The sequence below is a fragment of the Glycine soja genome, chromosome 20, assembly GCF_004193775.1.
Source record: "Glycine soja cultivar W05 chromosome 20, ASM419377v2, whole genome shotgun sequence".
Taxonomy (NCBI): domain Eukaryota; kingdom Viridiplantae; phylum Streptophyta; class Magnoliopsida; order Fabales; family Fabaceae; genus Glycine; species Glycine soja.
This window is the reverse complement of record NC_041021.1, coordinates 39034956-39050230: the sequence shown is the minus strand read 5'-3', so window position 1 is coordinate 39050230 and position 15275 is coordinate 39034956. Positions and strand designations below refer to the sequence as shown.

Genomic DNA, 15275 nt, shown 5'->3' with positions numbered 1-15275 from the left:
TTTGTGAAAAAAAAGGTGTCAACCCCTTCGAGATCAATAATAATCTTTTTGCAAAATACAAGAGATAAATCCAATTCAATCAAATCTAATTAATTTTTAATAGTTTGCATTGAAAAATAGACAAAATTCAACCAAATCTAAACCATTTATCTTCTTACTCTTAGTTAAGACACCTTGTACATAGGATACTGTGCATAAATCAACTATCACAAGTTATTTATGCTTAATTAGTAATTTTGAGTAAACAATTATATTATAATTATCCTAAAATGATATCTATAGTTTAAAAAAAAGTTCAAACTCTCAATACGTCATGTAGTGTTCGTAAATTGAGTAAAAAAAATGTATTGTTCGTAAAGCTTATAGTATTTAATAATAAATAATTTTTAACTCTCAAATCTATATAAAAGGAAGACTAATAAAGGCATTTCATTGTGAATGCAATTATAAAAGGAAATATCATTAAAAAAATAAATAATACTTTAACATTTTGTCTTAAGGAGGAAAACATATATATGAATAATTTGTTTTGTGTAAAAAAATAATATTTTTATATTCGTATAATTTCCTTATAGTCACATCAATATTTGTTAGTACTAATATTTTTATATTAAAAATAAAAAATAAGATTAAATTCATCATATAATATGATAATATTTTTATATCCACATAAACAACCAAACGAATTTATTTATCAGTGAATGAAAATTGAAAACTTGCTGAATATAATTGGGGACAGGCATTGACCCTTGAGCATTCCTAAATCTTAATTTCCCAATCATAATTAAACTAGAAAAAATAAAACAAGATTAAAAAAAGAAAGAAAGAGCTTCGTCATATAGCGGCACGTATTTACATTACAGGAGCCATCCCTTTACGACCGAAACTGAATCGAGTTTCTTTCTCTTCTCTTCCTGCAAATTCAAAACCCAATCTCAATCTTTTCCTTTCGTTCCATTTCCTTCATTTGAAATTGACCACACCCACGCAGATCCCAAATTTCCAACTCGTAAATTATCCGCCTTTTTTCCCATTCCGAGGAAAGAAGCCAATCCACGACCGATCCAATGCCGCTTTGAATCGCGTGCCGTCCTCCTTCCCTGGGAACATCTTTTTGCTTTTTGAATTCGATATTTGGAGCAGTTGGGTCGATGAGTAACATGTGACACTATTTCTGAAACACAACAAGACCCTTTTTTTATTCCCTTTGGAGCTGCTCTGGTTTGAAGAGTGTGAGAGAGGGTAGTGAATGGGGATGGGTTCTAAAATGGAAGGACCGTCTACCCCAGCAATTCGACGTGACCCATACGAGGTATTGTCCGTGTCGAAAGACTCAACCGATCAAGAAATTAAAACGGCTTACAGAAAGCTTGCTCTTAAGTACGTTCCTTTCTTCTTTCCATTCCTGTTTGCTTTTTTTTTTTTTTTTAATTACTATTATTGTTTGAAATTTTCATGTGGGTACTTGTACATGTGGTTCTGTTTGTTTTGGAAGCTGCTGTTTTTTGTTTTCTTCAAGCGTGCTAGGTTTTTGTGTTGTTTTGTAGTGTTTTACTTTCTTATGCAAAGGGAATGGTTTCCATCTTGTTAGATTTCGGAGTTTCTTTTTATATGCTAAATAGGGTTTCTCTCTGAATTTTTTCTTGTGTAAAACGCTAGTACAATCTTCTTAAGTGAGGCGTGTTAATTGAAGAACCTTTGAAGGTGATGAACATTCTTATCTAATCTGACAAGTTATAACCTTTCATGTTAAAATGTGCACTGAATCGAAGAAAGGGACTAGGGTGCAGAGATTGGGGAGGGGGATTAAATACGGTAAGGACAAAACTTAAATAGAGTTTCACTTCAGTATTCTACACAATAGGAGGCGTTTGGTAGGGGAGAAGTATTTCATACCTGGGAACATGATTACTGGGAATGTGTAAAATACGTTTGGTCAATCTTAATATGTTTCCTAGGAATTAAAGATTCATGTAAAATATGTAACTAAAACTTTCTCTTCACTCTGGAAAGTCCCCCTGAGAATGTTTTTGTTGGAAAGTGAGCTTGAATTGATTCCCGGGAATCATAGTTTCTTGGCAATCTTTCTTTTATTAATTGCATACCAAACATGAGAATCATAGTTTCCTACTTTAAGATTCCTGAGAAAGTAAAAATTTTCCGTCTACCAAATGCCCCCTAAGGGTTTGCATCAGGGTTTTAACTAATGCACTATAGTGGCTCCCGGAGTGGTTTAGTATAGTGGTCATAGCAAACTGAATAGTGGGTGAATAGTGGCTGGGATGACGTTGCGTAGTGTTGATTCCCAAAACCCCTCTGAATAGAGACATTAGGGTTTTTTTTTTGGCGGGGGGGGGGGGGGGTGGTGGTGGTGGTTATTTTTGGGATTTCACTTTCTAAAAATGAAATCTACAGCTGTAACAGTAGTGAAAAGGATAAAGAAACTTGGATTTAGAAGATGAGGATGGGTGATTCCTATCAAGGAAACTTGTATTTGACTTTTGTTGGTATTTACTTATATGTGTTGTTTGAGACACCTATGACTTTCTATTGTTAATTATGAACGTCTTGAATTTGGAGTAATTTTTATCATTTTTGAGAATTTGTATATATACCATATGCATCAATAAACTATAAAAATTTCAGAATAACGGCTATCTTGCTATAGCGTTTTGTGGGGTCAGCTGCTACTCACTGCTATCTGGTATTGAAAACACTAAGTTTGCATTAAAGATCAGCATAGATTTGAAACTCTAATTCTGGTTATTGAGCAACACCAAAAGCATCTAAGGAACTACAAAGTTTTATCCATAAGTTAAACCAATATACAGATATTGATGCCAGTTTTTTGTTTTGGTCTTATAGAATCAAAGAGTTTGTTTACTTGTTTTTTTGGTTAAGAATGACAATTATGATGATAAACATGTCTGCAATCTTTTTCCTCATCTCTATATGATTGACAGGTATCACCCTGATAAGAATGCTAGCAATCCTGAAGCTTCGGAGCTATTTAAAGAGGTTGCATATTCTTATAGTATCTTGTCTGACCCAGAAAAGAGAAGGCAGTATGACAGTGCTGGATTTGAGGTCCTTTTCTTATTGTCCTTTCCATGTGAAATCAAACCTCTGTTTTCTCTCCCCTTTCTGTTTTTCATTTTCAACTCTTCCTACAGTGTGAAAACAAAAATATGGTTTTTGACATGGAAGAAAGATATTATTGGGCTGGCCAAAGTAGCTAACAGATAAGAAATGCATTGCTTGATTAGTTTAGCTGTGTTTCTTCTGGGGAGCTTGTTTTAACATCTTAATTTTCTGGTGATCTATAACCAAACCTGCCAGATTGTCTTATGTTCTCAACATTTACATCTCGGGAGAGAGAAGTTAAAGCATTCATATTGCCTGCCTGCAACTTGGAATTCAAGTGAATTGCATATCTGCACATGTTATATATATTTAACCAAAATTGGGTTTCATGCACATTAGTTGTGAAATTATGGTCATTTATTTCAGTATTGACTTCCTGTTCATAAGTGCTAGTTTTTTTGTTTTCCTATCTTAATTTCTTTTGGTAGATTATTGTCTTTGCCTTCAATCCATACACCCATAAAAGAAGCAGAAAGCGGATGACGTTTCACTCCTTATACATATTATTATGTGTGTGGGTGTATCTTGAAAGCTTTTTAACGTTTCAGTTCATATTCTTCACGATATAATTCTCCTATTGAAATGCAACATTCTTTAAGATGTTATGCCAATACTTATCAGGCACTTGATGCTGATAGCATGGACATGGAAATTGATTTATCTAATCTTGGGACTGTGAACACAATGTTTGCAGCTTTATTCAGGTGTGCATTTTAGTGCATGACTATTTGTTTTCAAAATTATTTTGTTTTGTTTCTTATTCTTTTTTGTTACAGCAAACTGGGTGTCCCTATCAAGACTACCATTTCAGCTAATGTTCTTGAAGAAGCTCTGAATGGAACAGTTACAGTCAGACCCCTTCCAATTGGATCATCAGTCAGTGGAAAGGTTCTTACTTGTTTCCTGATGGATGAAGCAAAACAGTAGTCTTCTTGGTGGTGTATTTCTTCTACTCATCTCACAATTTTTTGCAGGTAGAGAAGCAATGTGCTCATTTCTTTGGTGTGACAATAAATGAGCAGCAAGCTGAGTCAGGCATTGTAGTAAGAGTTACTTCAACTGCACAAAGCAAATTTAAGGTATCATTTATTCACTTATGCCTTTATTATAACAATTCCTTTGTCTGTTCATCTGTTGTGATTTTGCTTCTGGTTAGTATGGTATTGGATTGAAATATTGAAGGCTGATTTTTCAGTTGCTCTACTTTGAACAAGATGCGAATGGAGGCTATGGTTTGGCATTGCAGGTACTATTCATTGTTCTAGTGCCTCTATAGAATCTACACTTACTCCCTCCTCCCCTTGTGAGTTGGTTTAATTAATAATAGATTGAAATAAATATACCTTCTGTGAGTGAATGGGAGTATGAATCTTGTGAAACCAACTCTAGTTGGAAAGACAACCCTTGAGAGTTCAAATCTAGTGTTTTTTTGAACTCTGGATGTGTCTAGACTATTAGATTATCCAACTGTTATTCGTTAACAAATAGCTCAATTTCTATCTCCTTGTCTCTCTAGTCTGAGTAGTCTCTCATCTTGCTGAATGCCGATGGATTATGTAAAGTGGATGCTAGGCTCAAAAGCCAAAGAAACACATAACACAAACATTAGGTGAGAGAACTTTGTGTGGTGTGAAACCTACAACCAATTATTTGTAGGATAATGTTAAGATACACCATGTGAAATGTTCATAAGCTACTTGTAATTGATTTGTAGATTGCGCAAACTGAAATTAGTAATTTATTGATGTAACACTTGTGCAATCTCATTTGGGTGTATATCTAACTGATATTGTAACTGTCTTTTTATACAGGAAGACAGTGAGAAGACTGGCAAGGTGACATCTGCAGGAATGTATTTCTTACATTTTCAAGTGTATAGAATGGATTCAACGGTGAATGCGGTATGAAAATTATGTTCATTAGGTTTCTTTTCCTTGGCTGTGGGCTGTTTGGAAAGTGGTGGTTACTGTTAGTACTATGTGCAGTTAGCGATGGCCAAGGATCCTGAAGGGGCCTTTTTTAAAAGATTGGAAGGTCTTCAACCTTGTGAAGTCTCGGAACTAAAGCCTGGCACTCATATCTTCGCTGTTTATGGTCTGAAAATTTTATTTTCTCATATTGTTCTTTTGCCAATTTAGGCTTTTTTTTTTCTGTGTAAAACTATTTTACATTACATCTACACTGATTCAAGTTAATATTGTTTAGGAGATAACTTCTTTAAGACTGCTAGCTATATGATTGAGGCAGTATGTGCAAAATCATATGAAGATACCACCCAAAAACTGAAGGACAATGAAGCTCAAATTTTAAGAAAGAGGAATGAGCTACGCCAATTTGAAGCAGAATATAGAAAGGTTATTGTTTTCTTCACTAATTCATGGTTTAAGTTTGTCTGGAGACACTTGTAGTGAGTGTTGTTTGACTTGTTTCTCTTAATGTTTTCCAGGCATTGGCACGCTATCAGGAAGTGACAGACAGATACACAAAAGAAAAACAATCTGTACGTACACTTCCTATTTGTGCTACGGCTGCAACACCAATGTATATCTAGAAATACATGCATTTGCATGATTTTAATATTAATTTTGCCCACAGCTTAGTTGATAATTAGTTGAAAAAATTGTATCTGTTCCATTAAGTTGTGGCAAGCTAGACCTGCCACAAATTTTTCTCACTTGGCTGGCCAAAAATAGGATCAATAATCAGTAGTGATTATAAATGTATAATTAAAAAGGGTGGTGGGGGAGGCTCGACCAAGAAAAGGGAAAAAGGAAACAATCCAACTGTTGTGCCATAAGATGCCCAGATTTTATCTTTAATATACATTATCACGTGATGATGATGTATTCAATTTCAAAGAATTAACTATTTTAATAATAAACCTGTTAGTGAGCCCCTAAATAAAATAGTTATTGAATCTTCCCTTGTTAAGCAACAGGATGTGGTCAACTAGTCATGTTGGAGAAAGACATAATTTAATCATAATTAGTAGGTCTTAGAATAAATTATTTTGGGTCTTTATCTAATACTAAAAAATTACATCCTTCCTCTATTATGACCATATTTTGCTACTCAATGATACAGTAGGATCCAAATTCTAGTTACTTTGGCTTGAAGCATCAAGCATGAACAATGTACAGTCCCACTCAGACCTTGGGCTGAAATTATAGTTTCCAGGCAACTAGCAGATCCTATCACTCGGTTGATGATGTTCCTTTGCCAATTAAAGAACCCCTACTCCTAGAGAAATTATTAGGTAGTCTGGGACTGTTATGGTCCTAACTAATCTCCATGTGACATATTTTTTTTTTTTGCACGACAAATATCAATATATTATATATGAAATTCAGTACTAGGTGTACTGAAAATACAATGATAAAGACAAGGCATATACAGTCTAAACCCCACTAGGAGGAATCAATAGACAGGCCACAATACAATACAAACCCAGCCCCTCTAGGAAAAAGCATCCTTCAAATTAGTTGACCAGAAATTAAAATGCAGTTGGAAGCCCTTCTCCACACACTTAAGCCAGGACCAAGTGTGGAATAAGGCATCATCCATGACCTTTTCAGGATTAAAAGGCTGGTTATTGAAAACCATGCCATTTCTGTGATGCCAAATGGACAAGGACAGAGCTATCCACAGGAATTCCCATCTCTTGATTGTACAAGTTTGCCTATTCCACTGAGAGAATTGCAAAAAGTGATTCTTTGGGTCTATGGGGAGAGGACCCACTCTATTAACCCATCTCATTGGCTCCCACCAAAGACTCCTAGTCTTGGAGCAGTTGAACATAAGATGATTGACCGATTCTTCTTCATGCTCACATAGAGGGCAGCTGTATGAATGCAATGTCACTTGCCTCCTTCTGAGATTATCCCTAGTAGGAAGCCTGTTCTTGAATAGTCTCCAAGAAAAAGCACTCGCTCTTGGGGGAATTTTCAGTCTCCACATAATCTTGGAGGCCCTGTCTTCATTAGAATTATTATGAGCCTCCTGCAGCACTTTGTAGGCAGACTGTGTTGAAAATAGACCATTAGGGTCAGGCTTCCACCAAAGGAAATCCCTGCTGGATTGATGGATGTGGCCAGACTCAATCTCAGCTAGGAGAGCAGCTACCATGTCAATTTCATGATCAAAAAAATTCCTTCTCCATGTTAGCTTCCATTCCCATCTGTCCTCCACAAAATCCCCCATAGAATTGATTGAAGAAGTCTGCTGTTTGCTTATTAAATATAGATTAGGATATTTTGCTTGGAGATTATAATTGTCCCCTAGCCACTTATCCTTCCAGAAACTGATTTTGGAGCCACATCCCACCCTCCACTTTAGGTTATTGAGAAAGCAATTGTTGTGCTGCTGCTGAAAGATAGTCTTTAGGTCCTGCCACCATTGGGAAGAGAATTTACTCTTTCCACCAGAGATCAGCTCCTTCCACCCACCATATTTGGAGAGTAAAATTCTAGTCCAAGGTTGATTGTGATTATTAGCCAGCTCCCACCCCCATTTGCCAAGTAGAGCCTCATTAAATTTAGATAAATCTTTAATCCCTAGGCCCCCTTTGTTCTTAGGAAGGCAAACTGTGTCCCACTTCACCCAAGGAATCTTACTAGCCTCTTGATGACCTCCCCAAAGGAAATTTCTCTGGATGGAAACAATCTTGTGCACCACTTTATTGAGAATCTTAAAGAAAGATAGTAAATAGATAGGTAAGGCTGATAAGACTGAATTAATGAGAGTGATTCTGCCCCCCATAGATAAACTTCTTTGCTTCCATTTTGCAAGTTTGGCTTCAAACTTCCTTATAATAGGCTGCCACACGATCCAGCTCTTAGAAGACACCCCTATTGGAATTCCAAGATAAGAAAAAGGAAAATCCATATTACTGCAGTTGAGGAATTGAGCTGCATCCCTGCACCAACTTCCAGATTTACCCAGACAACCAAAGTGGCTTTTAGAATAGTTTATCTTGAGGCCAGAAGCCTCTTCAAAGCACCTCAGAATACATTTTAAAGTTCTAACATTATGCTGAGTGGCATCTCTAAAAAACAGAGTATCATCAGCATATTGGAGGATGTTCACTTCCTCTTTTAAAGATCCCACTTGGTAGCTTCTGAAAAGATTCTTGGACACAGCTGACCTCATCAAACCTGTGAGACCTTCCACTACAATATTGAAGAGAAGAGGTGCAAGGGGATCACCTTGCCTTAGACCTCTCTTAGGAGCAAATTCCTTAGAAGGGCTTCCATTAATTAAAATGGATATGGTTGCAGTGGACAAACAACCATTAATCCATTTCCTCCACCTTTCACAAAAGCCCATCCTCATGAGCATGTAGTCAAGAAAACCCCAAGAAACCGAATCATATGCCTTTTCAAAATCCGCTTTGAAGACCATGCAAGGTTTATTTCTAGCCTTGGCCTCAGGTAAAGCCTCATTGGCAATCAAAACACCATGAAGAATGTGCCTCCCCTTCATAAAAGCCGTCTGCCTTTCATCTATAAGATGAGGTAACACAAGGGCCAGCCTCTTGGCCAAAACTTTAGCCACAATTTTATAGACACACCCTATAAGGGAGATGGGTCTATAATCATTGAAAGACTGAGGGTCATTAAGCTTTGGGATGAGGGCTATGAATGAAGCATTGGTTCCTGTTGGAAAGGATCCATTGATGTAAAATTCATCCATGAACCTGATGAAATCTGGTTTCAAAATCTCCCAGAAATGCTTAATGAAATTGAAATTTAAGTCATCCGGGCCAGGACTTTTGTCCCCCCCACAATCCCAAACTGCTGATTTGATCTCCAATTCAGAAAATCTAGACACAAGGCTTTCTTTATCTCTTAGATCAAGAGAAGAGAACTGGACACCATCCAAGGTTGGTCTACTAGAACATTCCTCCGAAAATCTGTCCTTGAAATAGAGGATAGCTGTATTTTTAACACTGCAAGGTTCATGTACCCACACACCATCTATGGAGATACCTTGAATAGCATTTTTTCTTCTTCTATGATTGATCAATCTATGGAAATAGGTAGAGTTGTTGTCCCCTTCTTTTAACCACTTAATTCTAGCCTTCTGTCTCAACATAGATTCATATGCATAAGCTGCATCCCACAATTGGACTTGAAGGGATTTCTTGAGAGTCACTTCCACTTGAGATAGAGGTCTGTCATTTAATCCGGTCTCTAAAGCATTCAACTCCTTTTTAATATTCTGGACTTTTCTAGCATTAACTTCACCATTTGATAAGCTCCACTGCTTTAAACATTGTTTAAGGAGTTTTATTTTATGATTCAGAACATATCCTCCCCAGTCCCCATCCAGGAGGGTGATAATTGCCCCATTGCTGCTCCACTAGATGCTGGAACCCCTTATCCTTCAACCACCAATCCATAACCTTGAAAGGTTTTGGCCCCCAATCAATGTTCTTTGACTTCAAGAGGATAGGGTAGTGGTCAGAGTAGTCCCTGTCAAGCACAAACTGAGTAGAATGAGGCCATTGCACCAACCAGTCATCGGATAAGAGGAACCTGCCCAATCTACTCATAGCACTGCCATTAGGTCTACACCAAGTGAATCTTCTCCCAACAGACCTAACCTCCTCTAAAGCCATATCTGAAATCCAAGAATTGAATTCAGAAATGCTAGAGTCAAAACCCGCTGACTGAGCTGAGCTCACTCTCTCATCTTGGTGCCTTATAGAGTTGAAGTCACCTAATACACACCAGAGGCCTGCTTGAGAAGCTGTCTTCAGCTGAAGAATCTCATCCCATTGCTGTCTCTTCCCTTGTAGATCACAGGGAGCATAAACATTGATTATGGATACCCTCTTATTATCTTTAATCCACAACCCTTCCAACAGAATAAATCCTCTCCCCACTACCTTTCTGTCAACTGAAAAAGAATCATTATTCAGAAATGCTAGAGTCAAAACCCGCTGACTGAGCTGAGCTCACTCTCTCATCTTGGTGCCTTATAGAGTTGAAGTCACCTAATACACACCAGAGGCCTGCTTGAGAAGCTGTCTTCAGCTGAAGAATCTCATCCCATTGCTGTCTCTTCCCTTGTAGATCACAGGGAGCATAAACATTGATTATGGATACCCTCTTATTATCTTTAATCCACAACCCTTCCAACAGAATAAATCCTCTCCCCACTACCTTTCTGTCAACTGAAAAAGAATCATTATTCCATATGCAAATGAGGCCACCAACAGCATTAATTGAAGGTGCACATTCCGAAGAAGCATTACAGTCAGCCCATAAATACTGACATAGCCTTCTATCAATAGACTCCATTTTTGTTTCTTGGATGCAAAGAACATCAAGATTGTTGGTCAATGTCAACTTTCTAATGGCTGACCTTTTGACACCACTACCCAGCCCTCTAGAATTGAAAGATAAAATATTCATGAGGCAATATTATCCTTTCCCATCATAGCTGGTGAAGCTGCTGCATTCTCACTAATATCCTTGACAATCTTCGTGTTATCAGAAGAGGGCTTATGCTCATCAAAGGATAGGCCCAAATGTCTGGCTAATTCCTGGTGGAAGTCCTCCTCAGCCTCTAAAAAAACTTTGTTAAAACTGCTTGAAGGAGTGGGGCTGAGACAGAGCTGGACCTGATTTGGAGCCACCTCAGCTGCATCCACACCCCCTGGCACGTCATCTTCCTTATGTATAGTGTCACTATCTGCAAAGTCCAGAGGTGGTGGCTTGTTGTCGTCCCTTCTGGTCTTAGAAGCAAGTATTTTATTTATATGGGCCAAAGAATTTCTTCCTGCACCCTCCTTTCTTCTAGAGTAAACTTTTAAGTTAAAAACAGTTTCCTCTCCATTTGATATTGGGTCATTGGTAATCAGGCCCAAGTCCTGCATGACCCCTTCTTTCCCCAGCTTCTGAGTGTTATTGTTCGAGCCACATATCTCTTTAATTGAGAGATTTGAATTTGGTTTGACCAAAGGGCATAACTCAGGGTTAATATCCTCTGGACCATGTTGAAAGGCCCAAAGGTCAGCCCCTTTGACAGAGTCAACATCCTTGGGACCTTCATCAACTTTTTCCTCAAACATCACCTGCTTCTGACCAAGGGAGATGGTCCTACGATCCTCCCTTCCATATCCATGCAAAGGGCTATGGAGGGGACCGTTGGGATCCTCCTGACGCACGGAACAGGATGGCAGGCCCACAGCAGGAGGAGCCTCCCAATGGTGAGACGACACGTCGTCGTCTGAGAAAGCTTCGGACTCCGCGCGCCAAAGGTTGATGACCTTGGTCCACCGTCGCCGACGTGTGTCCCCTAAGCAGTCCGACGATGCTCCGTTGGGTAAGCGTGATGTCATGTCTTCATCGGAATCCTCCATTGCTGTCGTGAACGGTGATGGCGGAAAAACCTCCAATTCCGACTGACGCTGCCATTTTCCTTTATCTCGAGACACCTCCTCCCTCAAAAACAAATGATGTTCTATATCGTTGACCATAACCACCATTGATTTGGAGAAGATAGATTTCTCCTTTGTGCGTATCAGTACCTGCGCGACGTCAAGTCTCGAACGATCCGCCGTCTCCTCGTCGAGTTCGATAATTTCTCCATATGTCGAAAGCAAGGTCGCAAAATGGTCAGCGTCCCATACCTCCAAGGGAACACCCCAGATATGAATCCATATTAAATGGAATTCGGGCTTCATCTCCGGCGTCCATTTCTGGATTGAGTATAAGGGTGTCTCTCCGTTAGATTGTTCTCTGAGGTTGATCTTATCTGCTTTGTCTTCGTCCATGTCGTGAAGGATAATCATGTCATCCCCCCAATATGACACCTTCACCTCTGCTCCTACCACCTCCTGAACCTCCTCCACCGCCCTCTCAAACATCCCTTTTGTTTTTTAGACGACCCACCCAAAGTTGATCCAACCATTTAGTATTCTCATTTGCAGTCTGAAACGTTACGGATGCAACAGGAGCTTCTGAACCATTCTTCCCGGACAAAGGCACCTCAGTCTCCTTCCCTTTCATAGTATGATTGTGTTTAACAGCTTCCACGTACAATTTCATGCTGGTGGATGGCATACTGTTGTGTCTCGGTTGTTTGGGTTCCATAGAATTCGTAGGGTTCTTCCTGGCTCTATTAACGTCTCCCCCTGAGCTCGCCACTTCCCTTATACCTCCTCTCTGAAGCTTTGGTTTGTTAACAAACAGCTTCATCCCTTCTATATATATATTATTGTCCAGTTGTCTCTCCAATCTGCCTTCTTCCTCTACGCCTTTAAAACGAACAAAGCCGTATCTTTGACCTTGTTTGTTCTTTGATTTAGGTACGAAAACCTCCCACACTTTTCCCCATTCCTGGAATAACTTCCAGAGATATGTTTCATTAACGGAGTTTGGGAAATGAGAGAAATAGAAGGAAGTTATGTCCTGTTTATTCCTCCATGATAGGGGTCTGTGTTTTTCGCTTTTCGGGTATGCATGAAAATCACTCTGTCGGCGTGATCTTGCTCCTTGTTCGTTTTTTTTTCTGTAGCCGAGCCTTCCTCCTACCTCCCACTTGAATCCAAGGTTCCTCCTGGTATTTGTTATCGATGACTCTGTGAGTGTCATCTGCTCTGATGAAATCTCTTTCATCAATGACGTGACCTCTTCTCTCCCTACCCTCCTTACTCGTTCTGTATCTAGCCCTTCCATTAAGACTCCCTTTCAGGTCTCTGGCACTCGAACGTCCTCTCTCTCGCACAGGCTCCCTCTCATACTCTTTCACTCCCTTTCTCTTTGACTCTCTCTCTCTCTCTCTGTATCTTTCTCTATCTCTCCCTCCCTCTCTGTATCTTTCTCTATCTCTCCCTCCCTCTCGTTCTCTGTTTCTCTCTCTAACCATCTCTCTAAACATTTATGAATTCCAACAGCCAGAAATAGTAAATAAACATCATCATAGATTGGGTTAAGTCACAAAGATCACATGATGATAGATATAGCAAAGGCATTCTGGCATCCCGAGTACAAAATAGTATTTTCCATCCTAATGGGTTATTTTCTCTGTTTATCTTATCTATTGGTTGCAAATTTGCAATGCAATGCTTCTAATATCAAATGTTTCTCCATGTGACATATAATTAAGTATTATTAATTCTTTCTTGTAAATTTAAAAAGTTGAATGTGTTATAGAGATTGGTTGGAACCAAAAACACACACATGGTCAGAGGCTACCTAATAACTTCTTCTTTCTGAATGCTTGAGATACTCTTTGGGTGCAGGTCATAGAATGGCTTGCCTATAGCTAGACTCGAGTTACCTAGCACTCACTGACATTGAGTCACTAACCTGGAAGACATGTATATATACTCCACAAATCTATTGAGGAAATTGTAAATATTTTTGGAGATTATGCTTCTTTATGCTTCCTTATAAAATGTTATTTCTGATTGCTTTGAGTTACAAAACTCAAAATTCTATCTTGTGGAGACTGTGTTTGGTTTTTTTGTTTGTGTTTGGTTTGTTTTGTTTTAAATTTTAGTACATGTGTTTTGATTTCTGTTACGAACATGGTATGTTATTTTCACATCATTTCTTGTGTTGAAGACATTGGGGAAATTGTTAAAACATGATTTAGATTTCACTATTTCCTTTGCATTTTAAAAAAAAAAATAGAAAATAAAGTGAAAACAAGGTAATACTTTTGTAGTTATTGGTGAACTAAAAATAAATTGAAGGTTATATCTATGTGACATTATTGAGGCCTATCTGCTTTGGTATCCAGGTAGATGAGCTTCTGAAACAAAGGGATGGTATCCATTCTTCTTTCACCACTGTGAAGTCAACCAATTTTAGTGGAAGTGGTAGTAATTTAAGCAATGGAAGTTCTAGCAAAATTAATGGCGACGAGAGCCCCGGGGAAGATGGAGGGTCAGATGGCAAGGATAAATCAGGCAAAAAGAAATGGTTTAATTTGAATCTTAGGGGTTCTGATAAGAAGTTGATTTAATATTATTAATACACTTGATTTTGGTTGTCTCTTTCAAGCAGCTTGGGTTGCAGTTTTTGTCTAGAATATTTTCCTTTGCTTGGTTCCGCCAAGCTGGTTAATCTGTCCATTGGTAATGTGATGCATTCGAATGAAGGTATACGGTGTTTATCTTACTGTTTCCAATTCCAATATTTTTGTTACTCCAACAAACAAGACCCACATCATCCAATTTCCTATATTGTAATTTGTTGTGATATATTCATTCTTGTAAGTTACTTTTTTTCATCCTTGCTCTGTGACTGTATATAGAACACCGCAGACTTTTCGAAAAAAGATATTAAAAAAAAACTGAGCATATATTTATATTAAATATTTGAATCTTTATTTTGGAAAAGAGGATAATTTTTATAGAAATTAGTTAGAATGTAGCGATAATAATTTTTATATTATTATTTAATTATAAATTATCATGTATTGTTAATTTTCTAATTTTTAATCTCTCTGTGTATATTGTTAATTTTTTAATTATATGATTCAGATTTAATATCTCATTTTTATACAAGATGTTTTCTCGTGTGTGTTATACGGTTCATATTTAATATCTCAAAAAGAATTTTCCTCTCACCTAACATAAAAAAAACAAACTTATATTTATTCTTTTTAAAAACAAACAAGTGTTTTTCTTATTTTGTGCAACATTGTTGAATTTTTTTTATATCAAATCAAATAAATAATTTTAATAATTTTTTTAAAACTAAAGAACTTCTACTATCAAAATACACGGATTAATTAATATAAGATTATTTTAATTTAATTAGAGGTCTTGAGTTTGGATCTTGAGTATGAAGTTAGATTAAATATTTGAATGAAGAGTTTTGTTGTCCGTAGTGATATTATTCGGTTTGAATATGGTTGTTTTTCGTGAAAGATATTTGTGGGTTAGACAAAAAAATATATTTAAAGAGCTAATTTTCTCATTTTTTGCACACTCATTATTAAAACTTTTTATGCACACTCATTAATTTGTATGTGTGATCATGTTACATTCATGTTTACCAAAAAAAAAAAAAAACCTGAATGAAGAGTTTTATTGTTCATATTGATATTTCATCCTTTGGAGGATTATATCATCAAACACTAAAAAGGAATACACTTAAAGAAAGGGGACG

The 15275-nt window shown here is 37.5% G+C and overlaps 1 protein-coding gene across 1 annotated transcript; it reads left to right on the top strand.

The window, feature by feature from the left end:
* The first annotated feature begins 828 nt into the window (after positions 1-828).
* Positions 829-14391, top strand: LOC114403301 (chaperone protein dnaJ 15-like). Its single transcript, XM_028366169.1, has 11 exons — positions 829-1380; positions 2964-3087; positions 3766-3848; positions 3921-4032; positions 4119-4223; positions 4340-4390; positions 4956-5045; positions 5130-5238; positions 5350-5498; positions 5591-5644; positions 13900-14391. Exons 1-11 carry the CDS (start codon positions 1250-1252, stop codon positions 14122-14124), a joined length of 1233 nt encoding a protein of 410 aa, XP_028221970.1. The 5' UTR covers positions 829-1249; the 3' UTR covers positions 14125-14391.
* The last annotated feature ends 884 nt before the right edge of the window (positions 14392-15275 follow it).

Coding starts and splice junctions, on each gene's coding strand:
- LOC114403301 (XM_028366169.1), top strand. CDS start 1,250: ATGGGGATGGGTTCTAAAATGGAAGGACCGTCTACCCCAGCAATTCGA. Junction 1,381..2,963: donor TACAGAAAGCTTGCTCTTAA/GTACGTTCCTTT, acceptor TATGATTGACAG/GTATCACCCTGATAAGAATG. Junction 3,849..3,920: donor ATGTTTGCAGCTTTATTCAG/GTGTGCATTTTA, acceptor TTTTTGTTACAG/CAAACTGGGTGTCCCTATCA.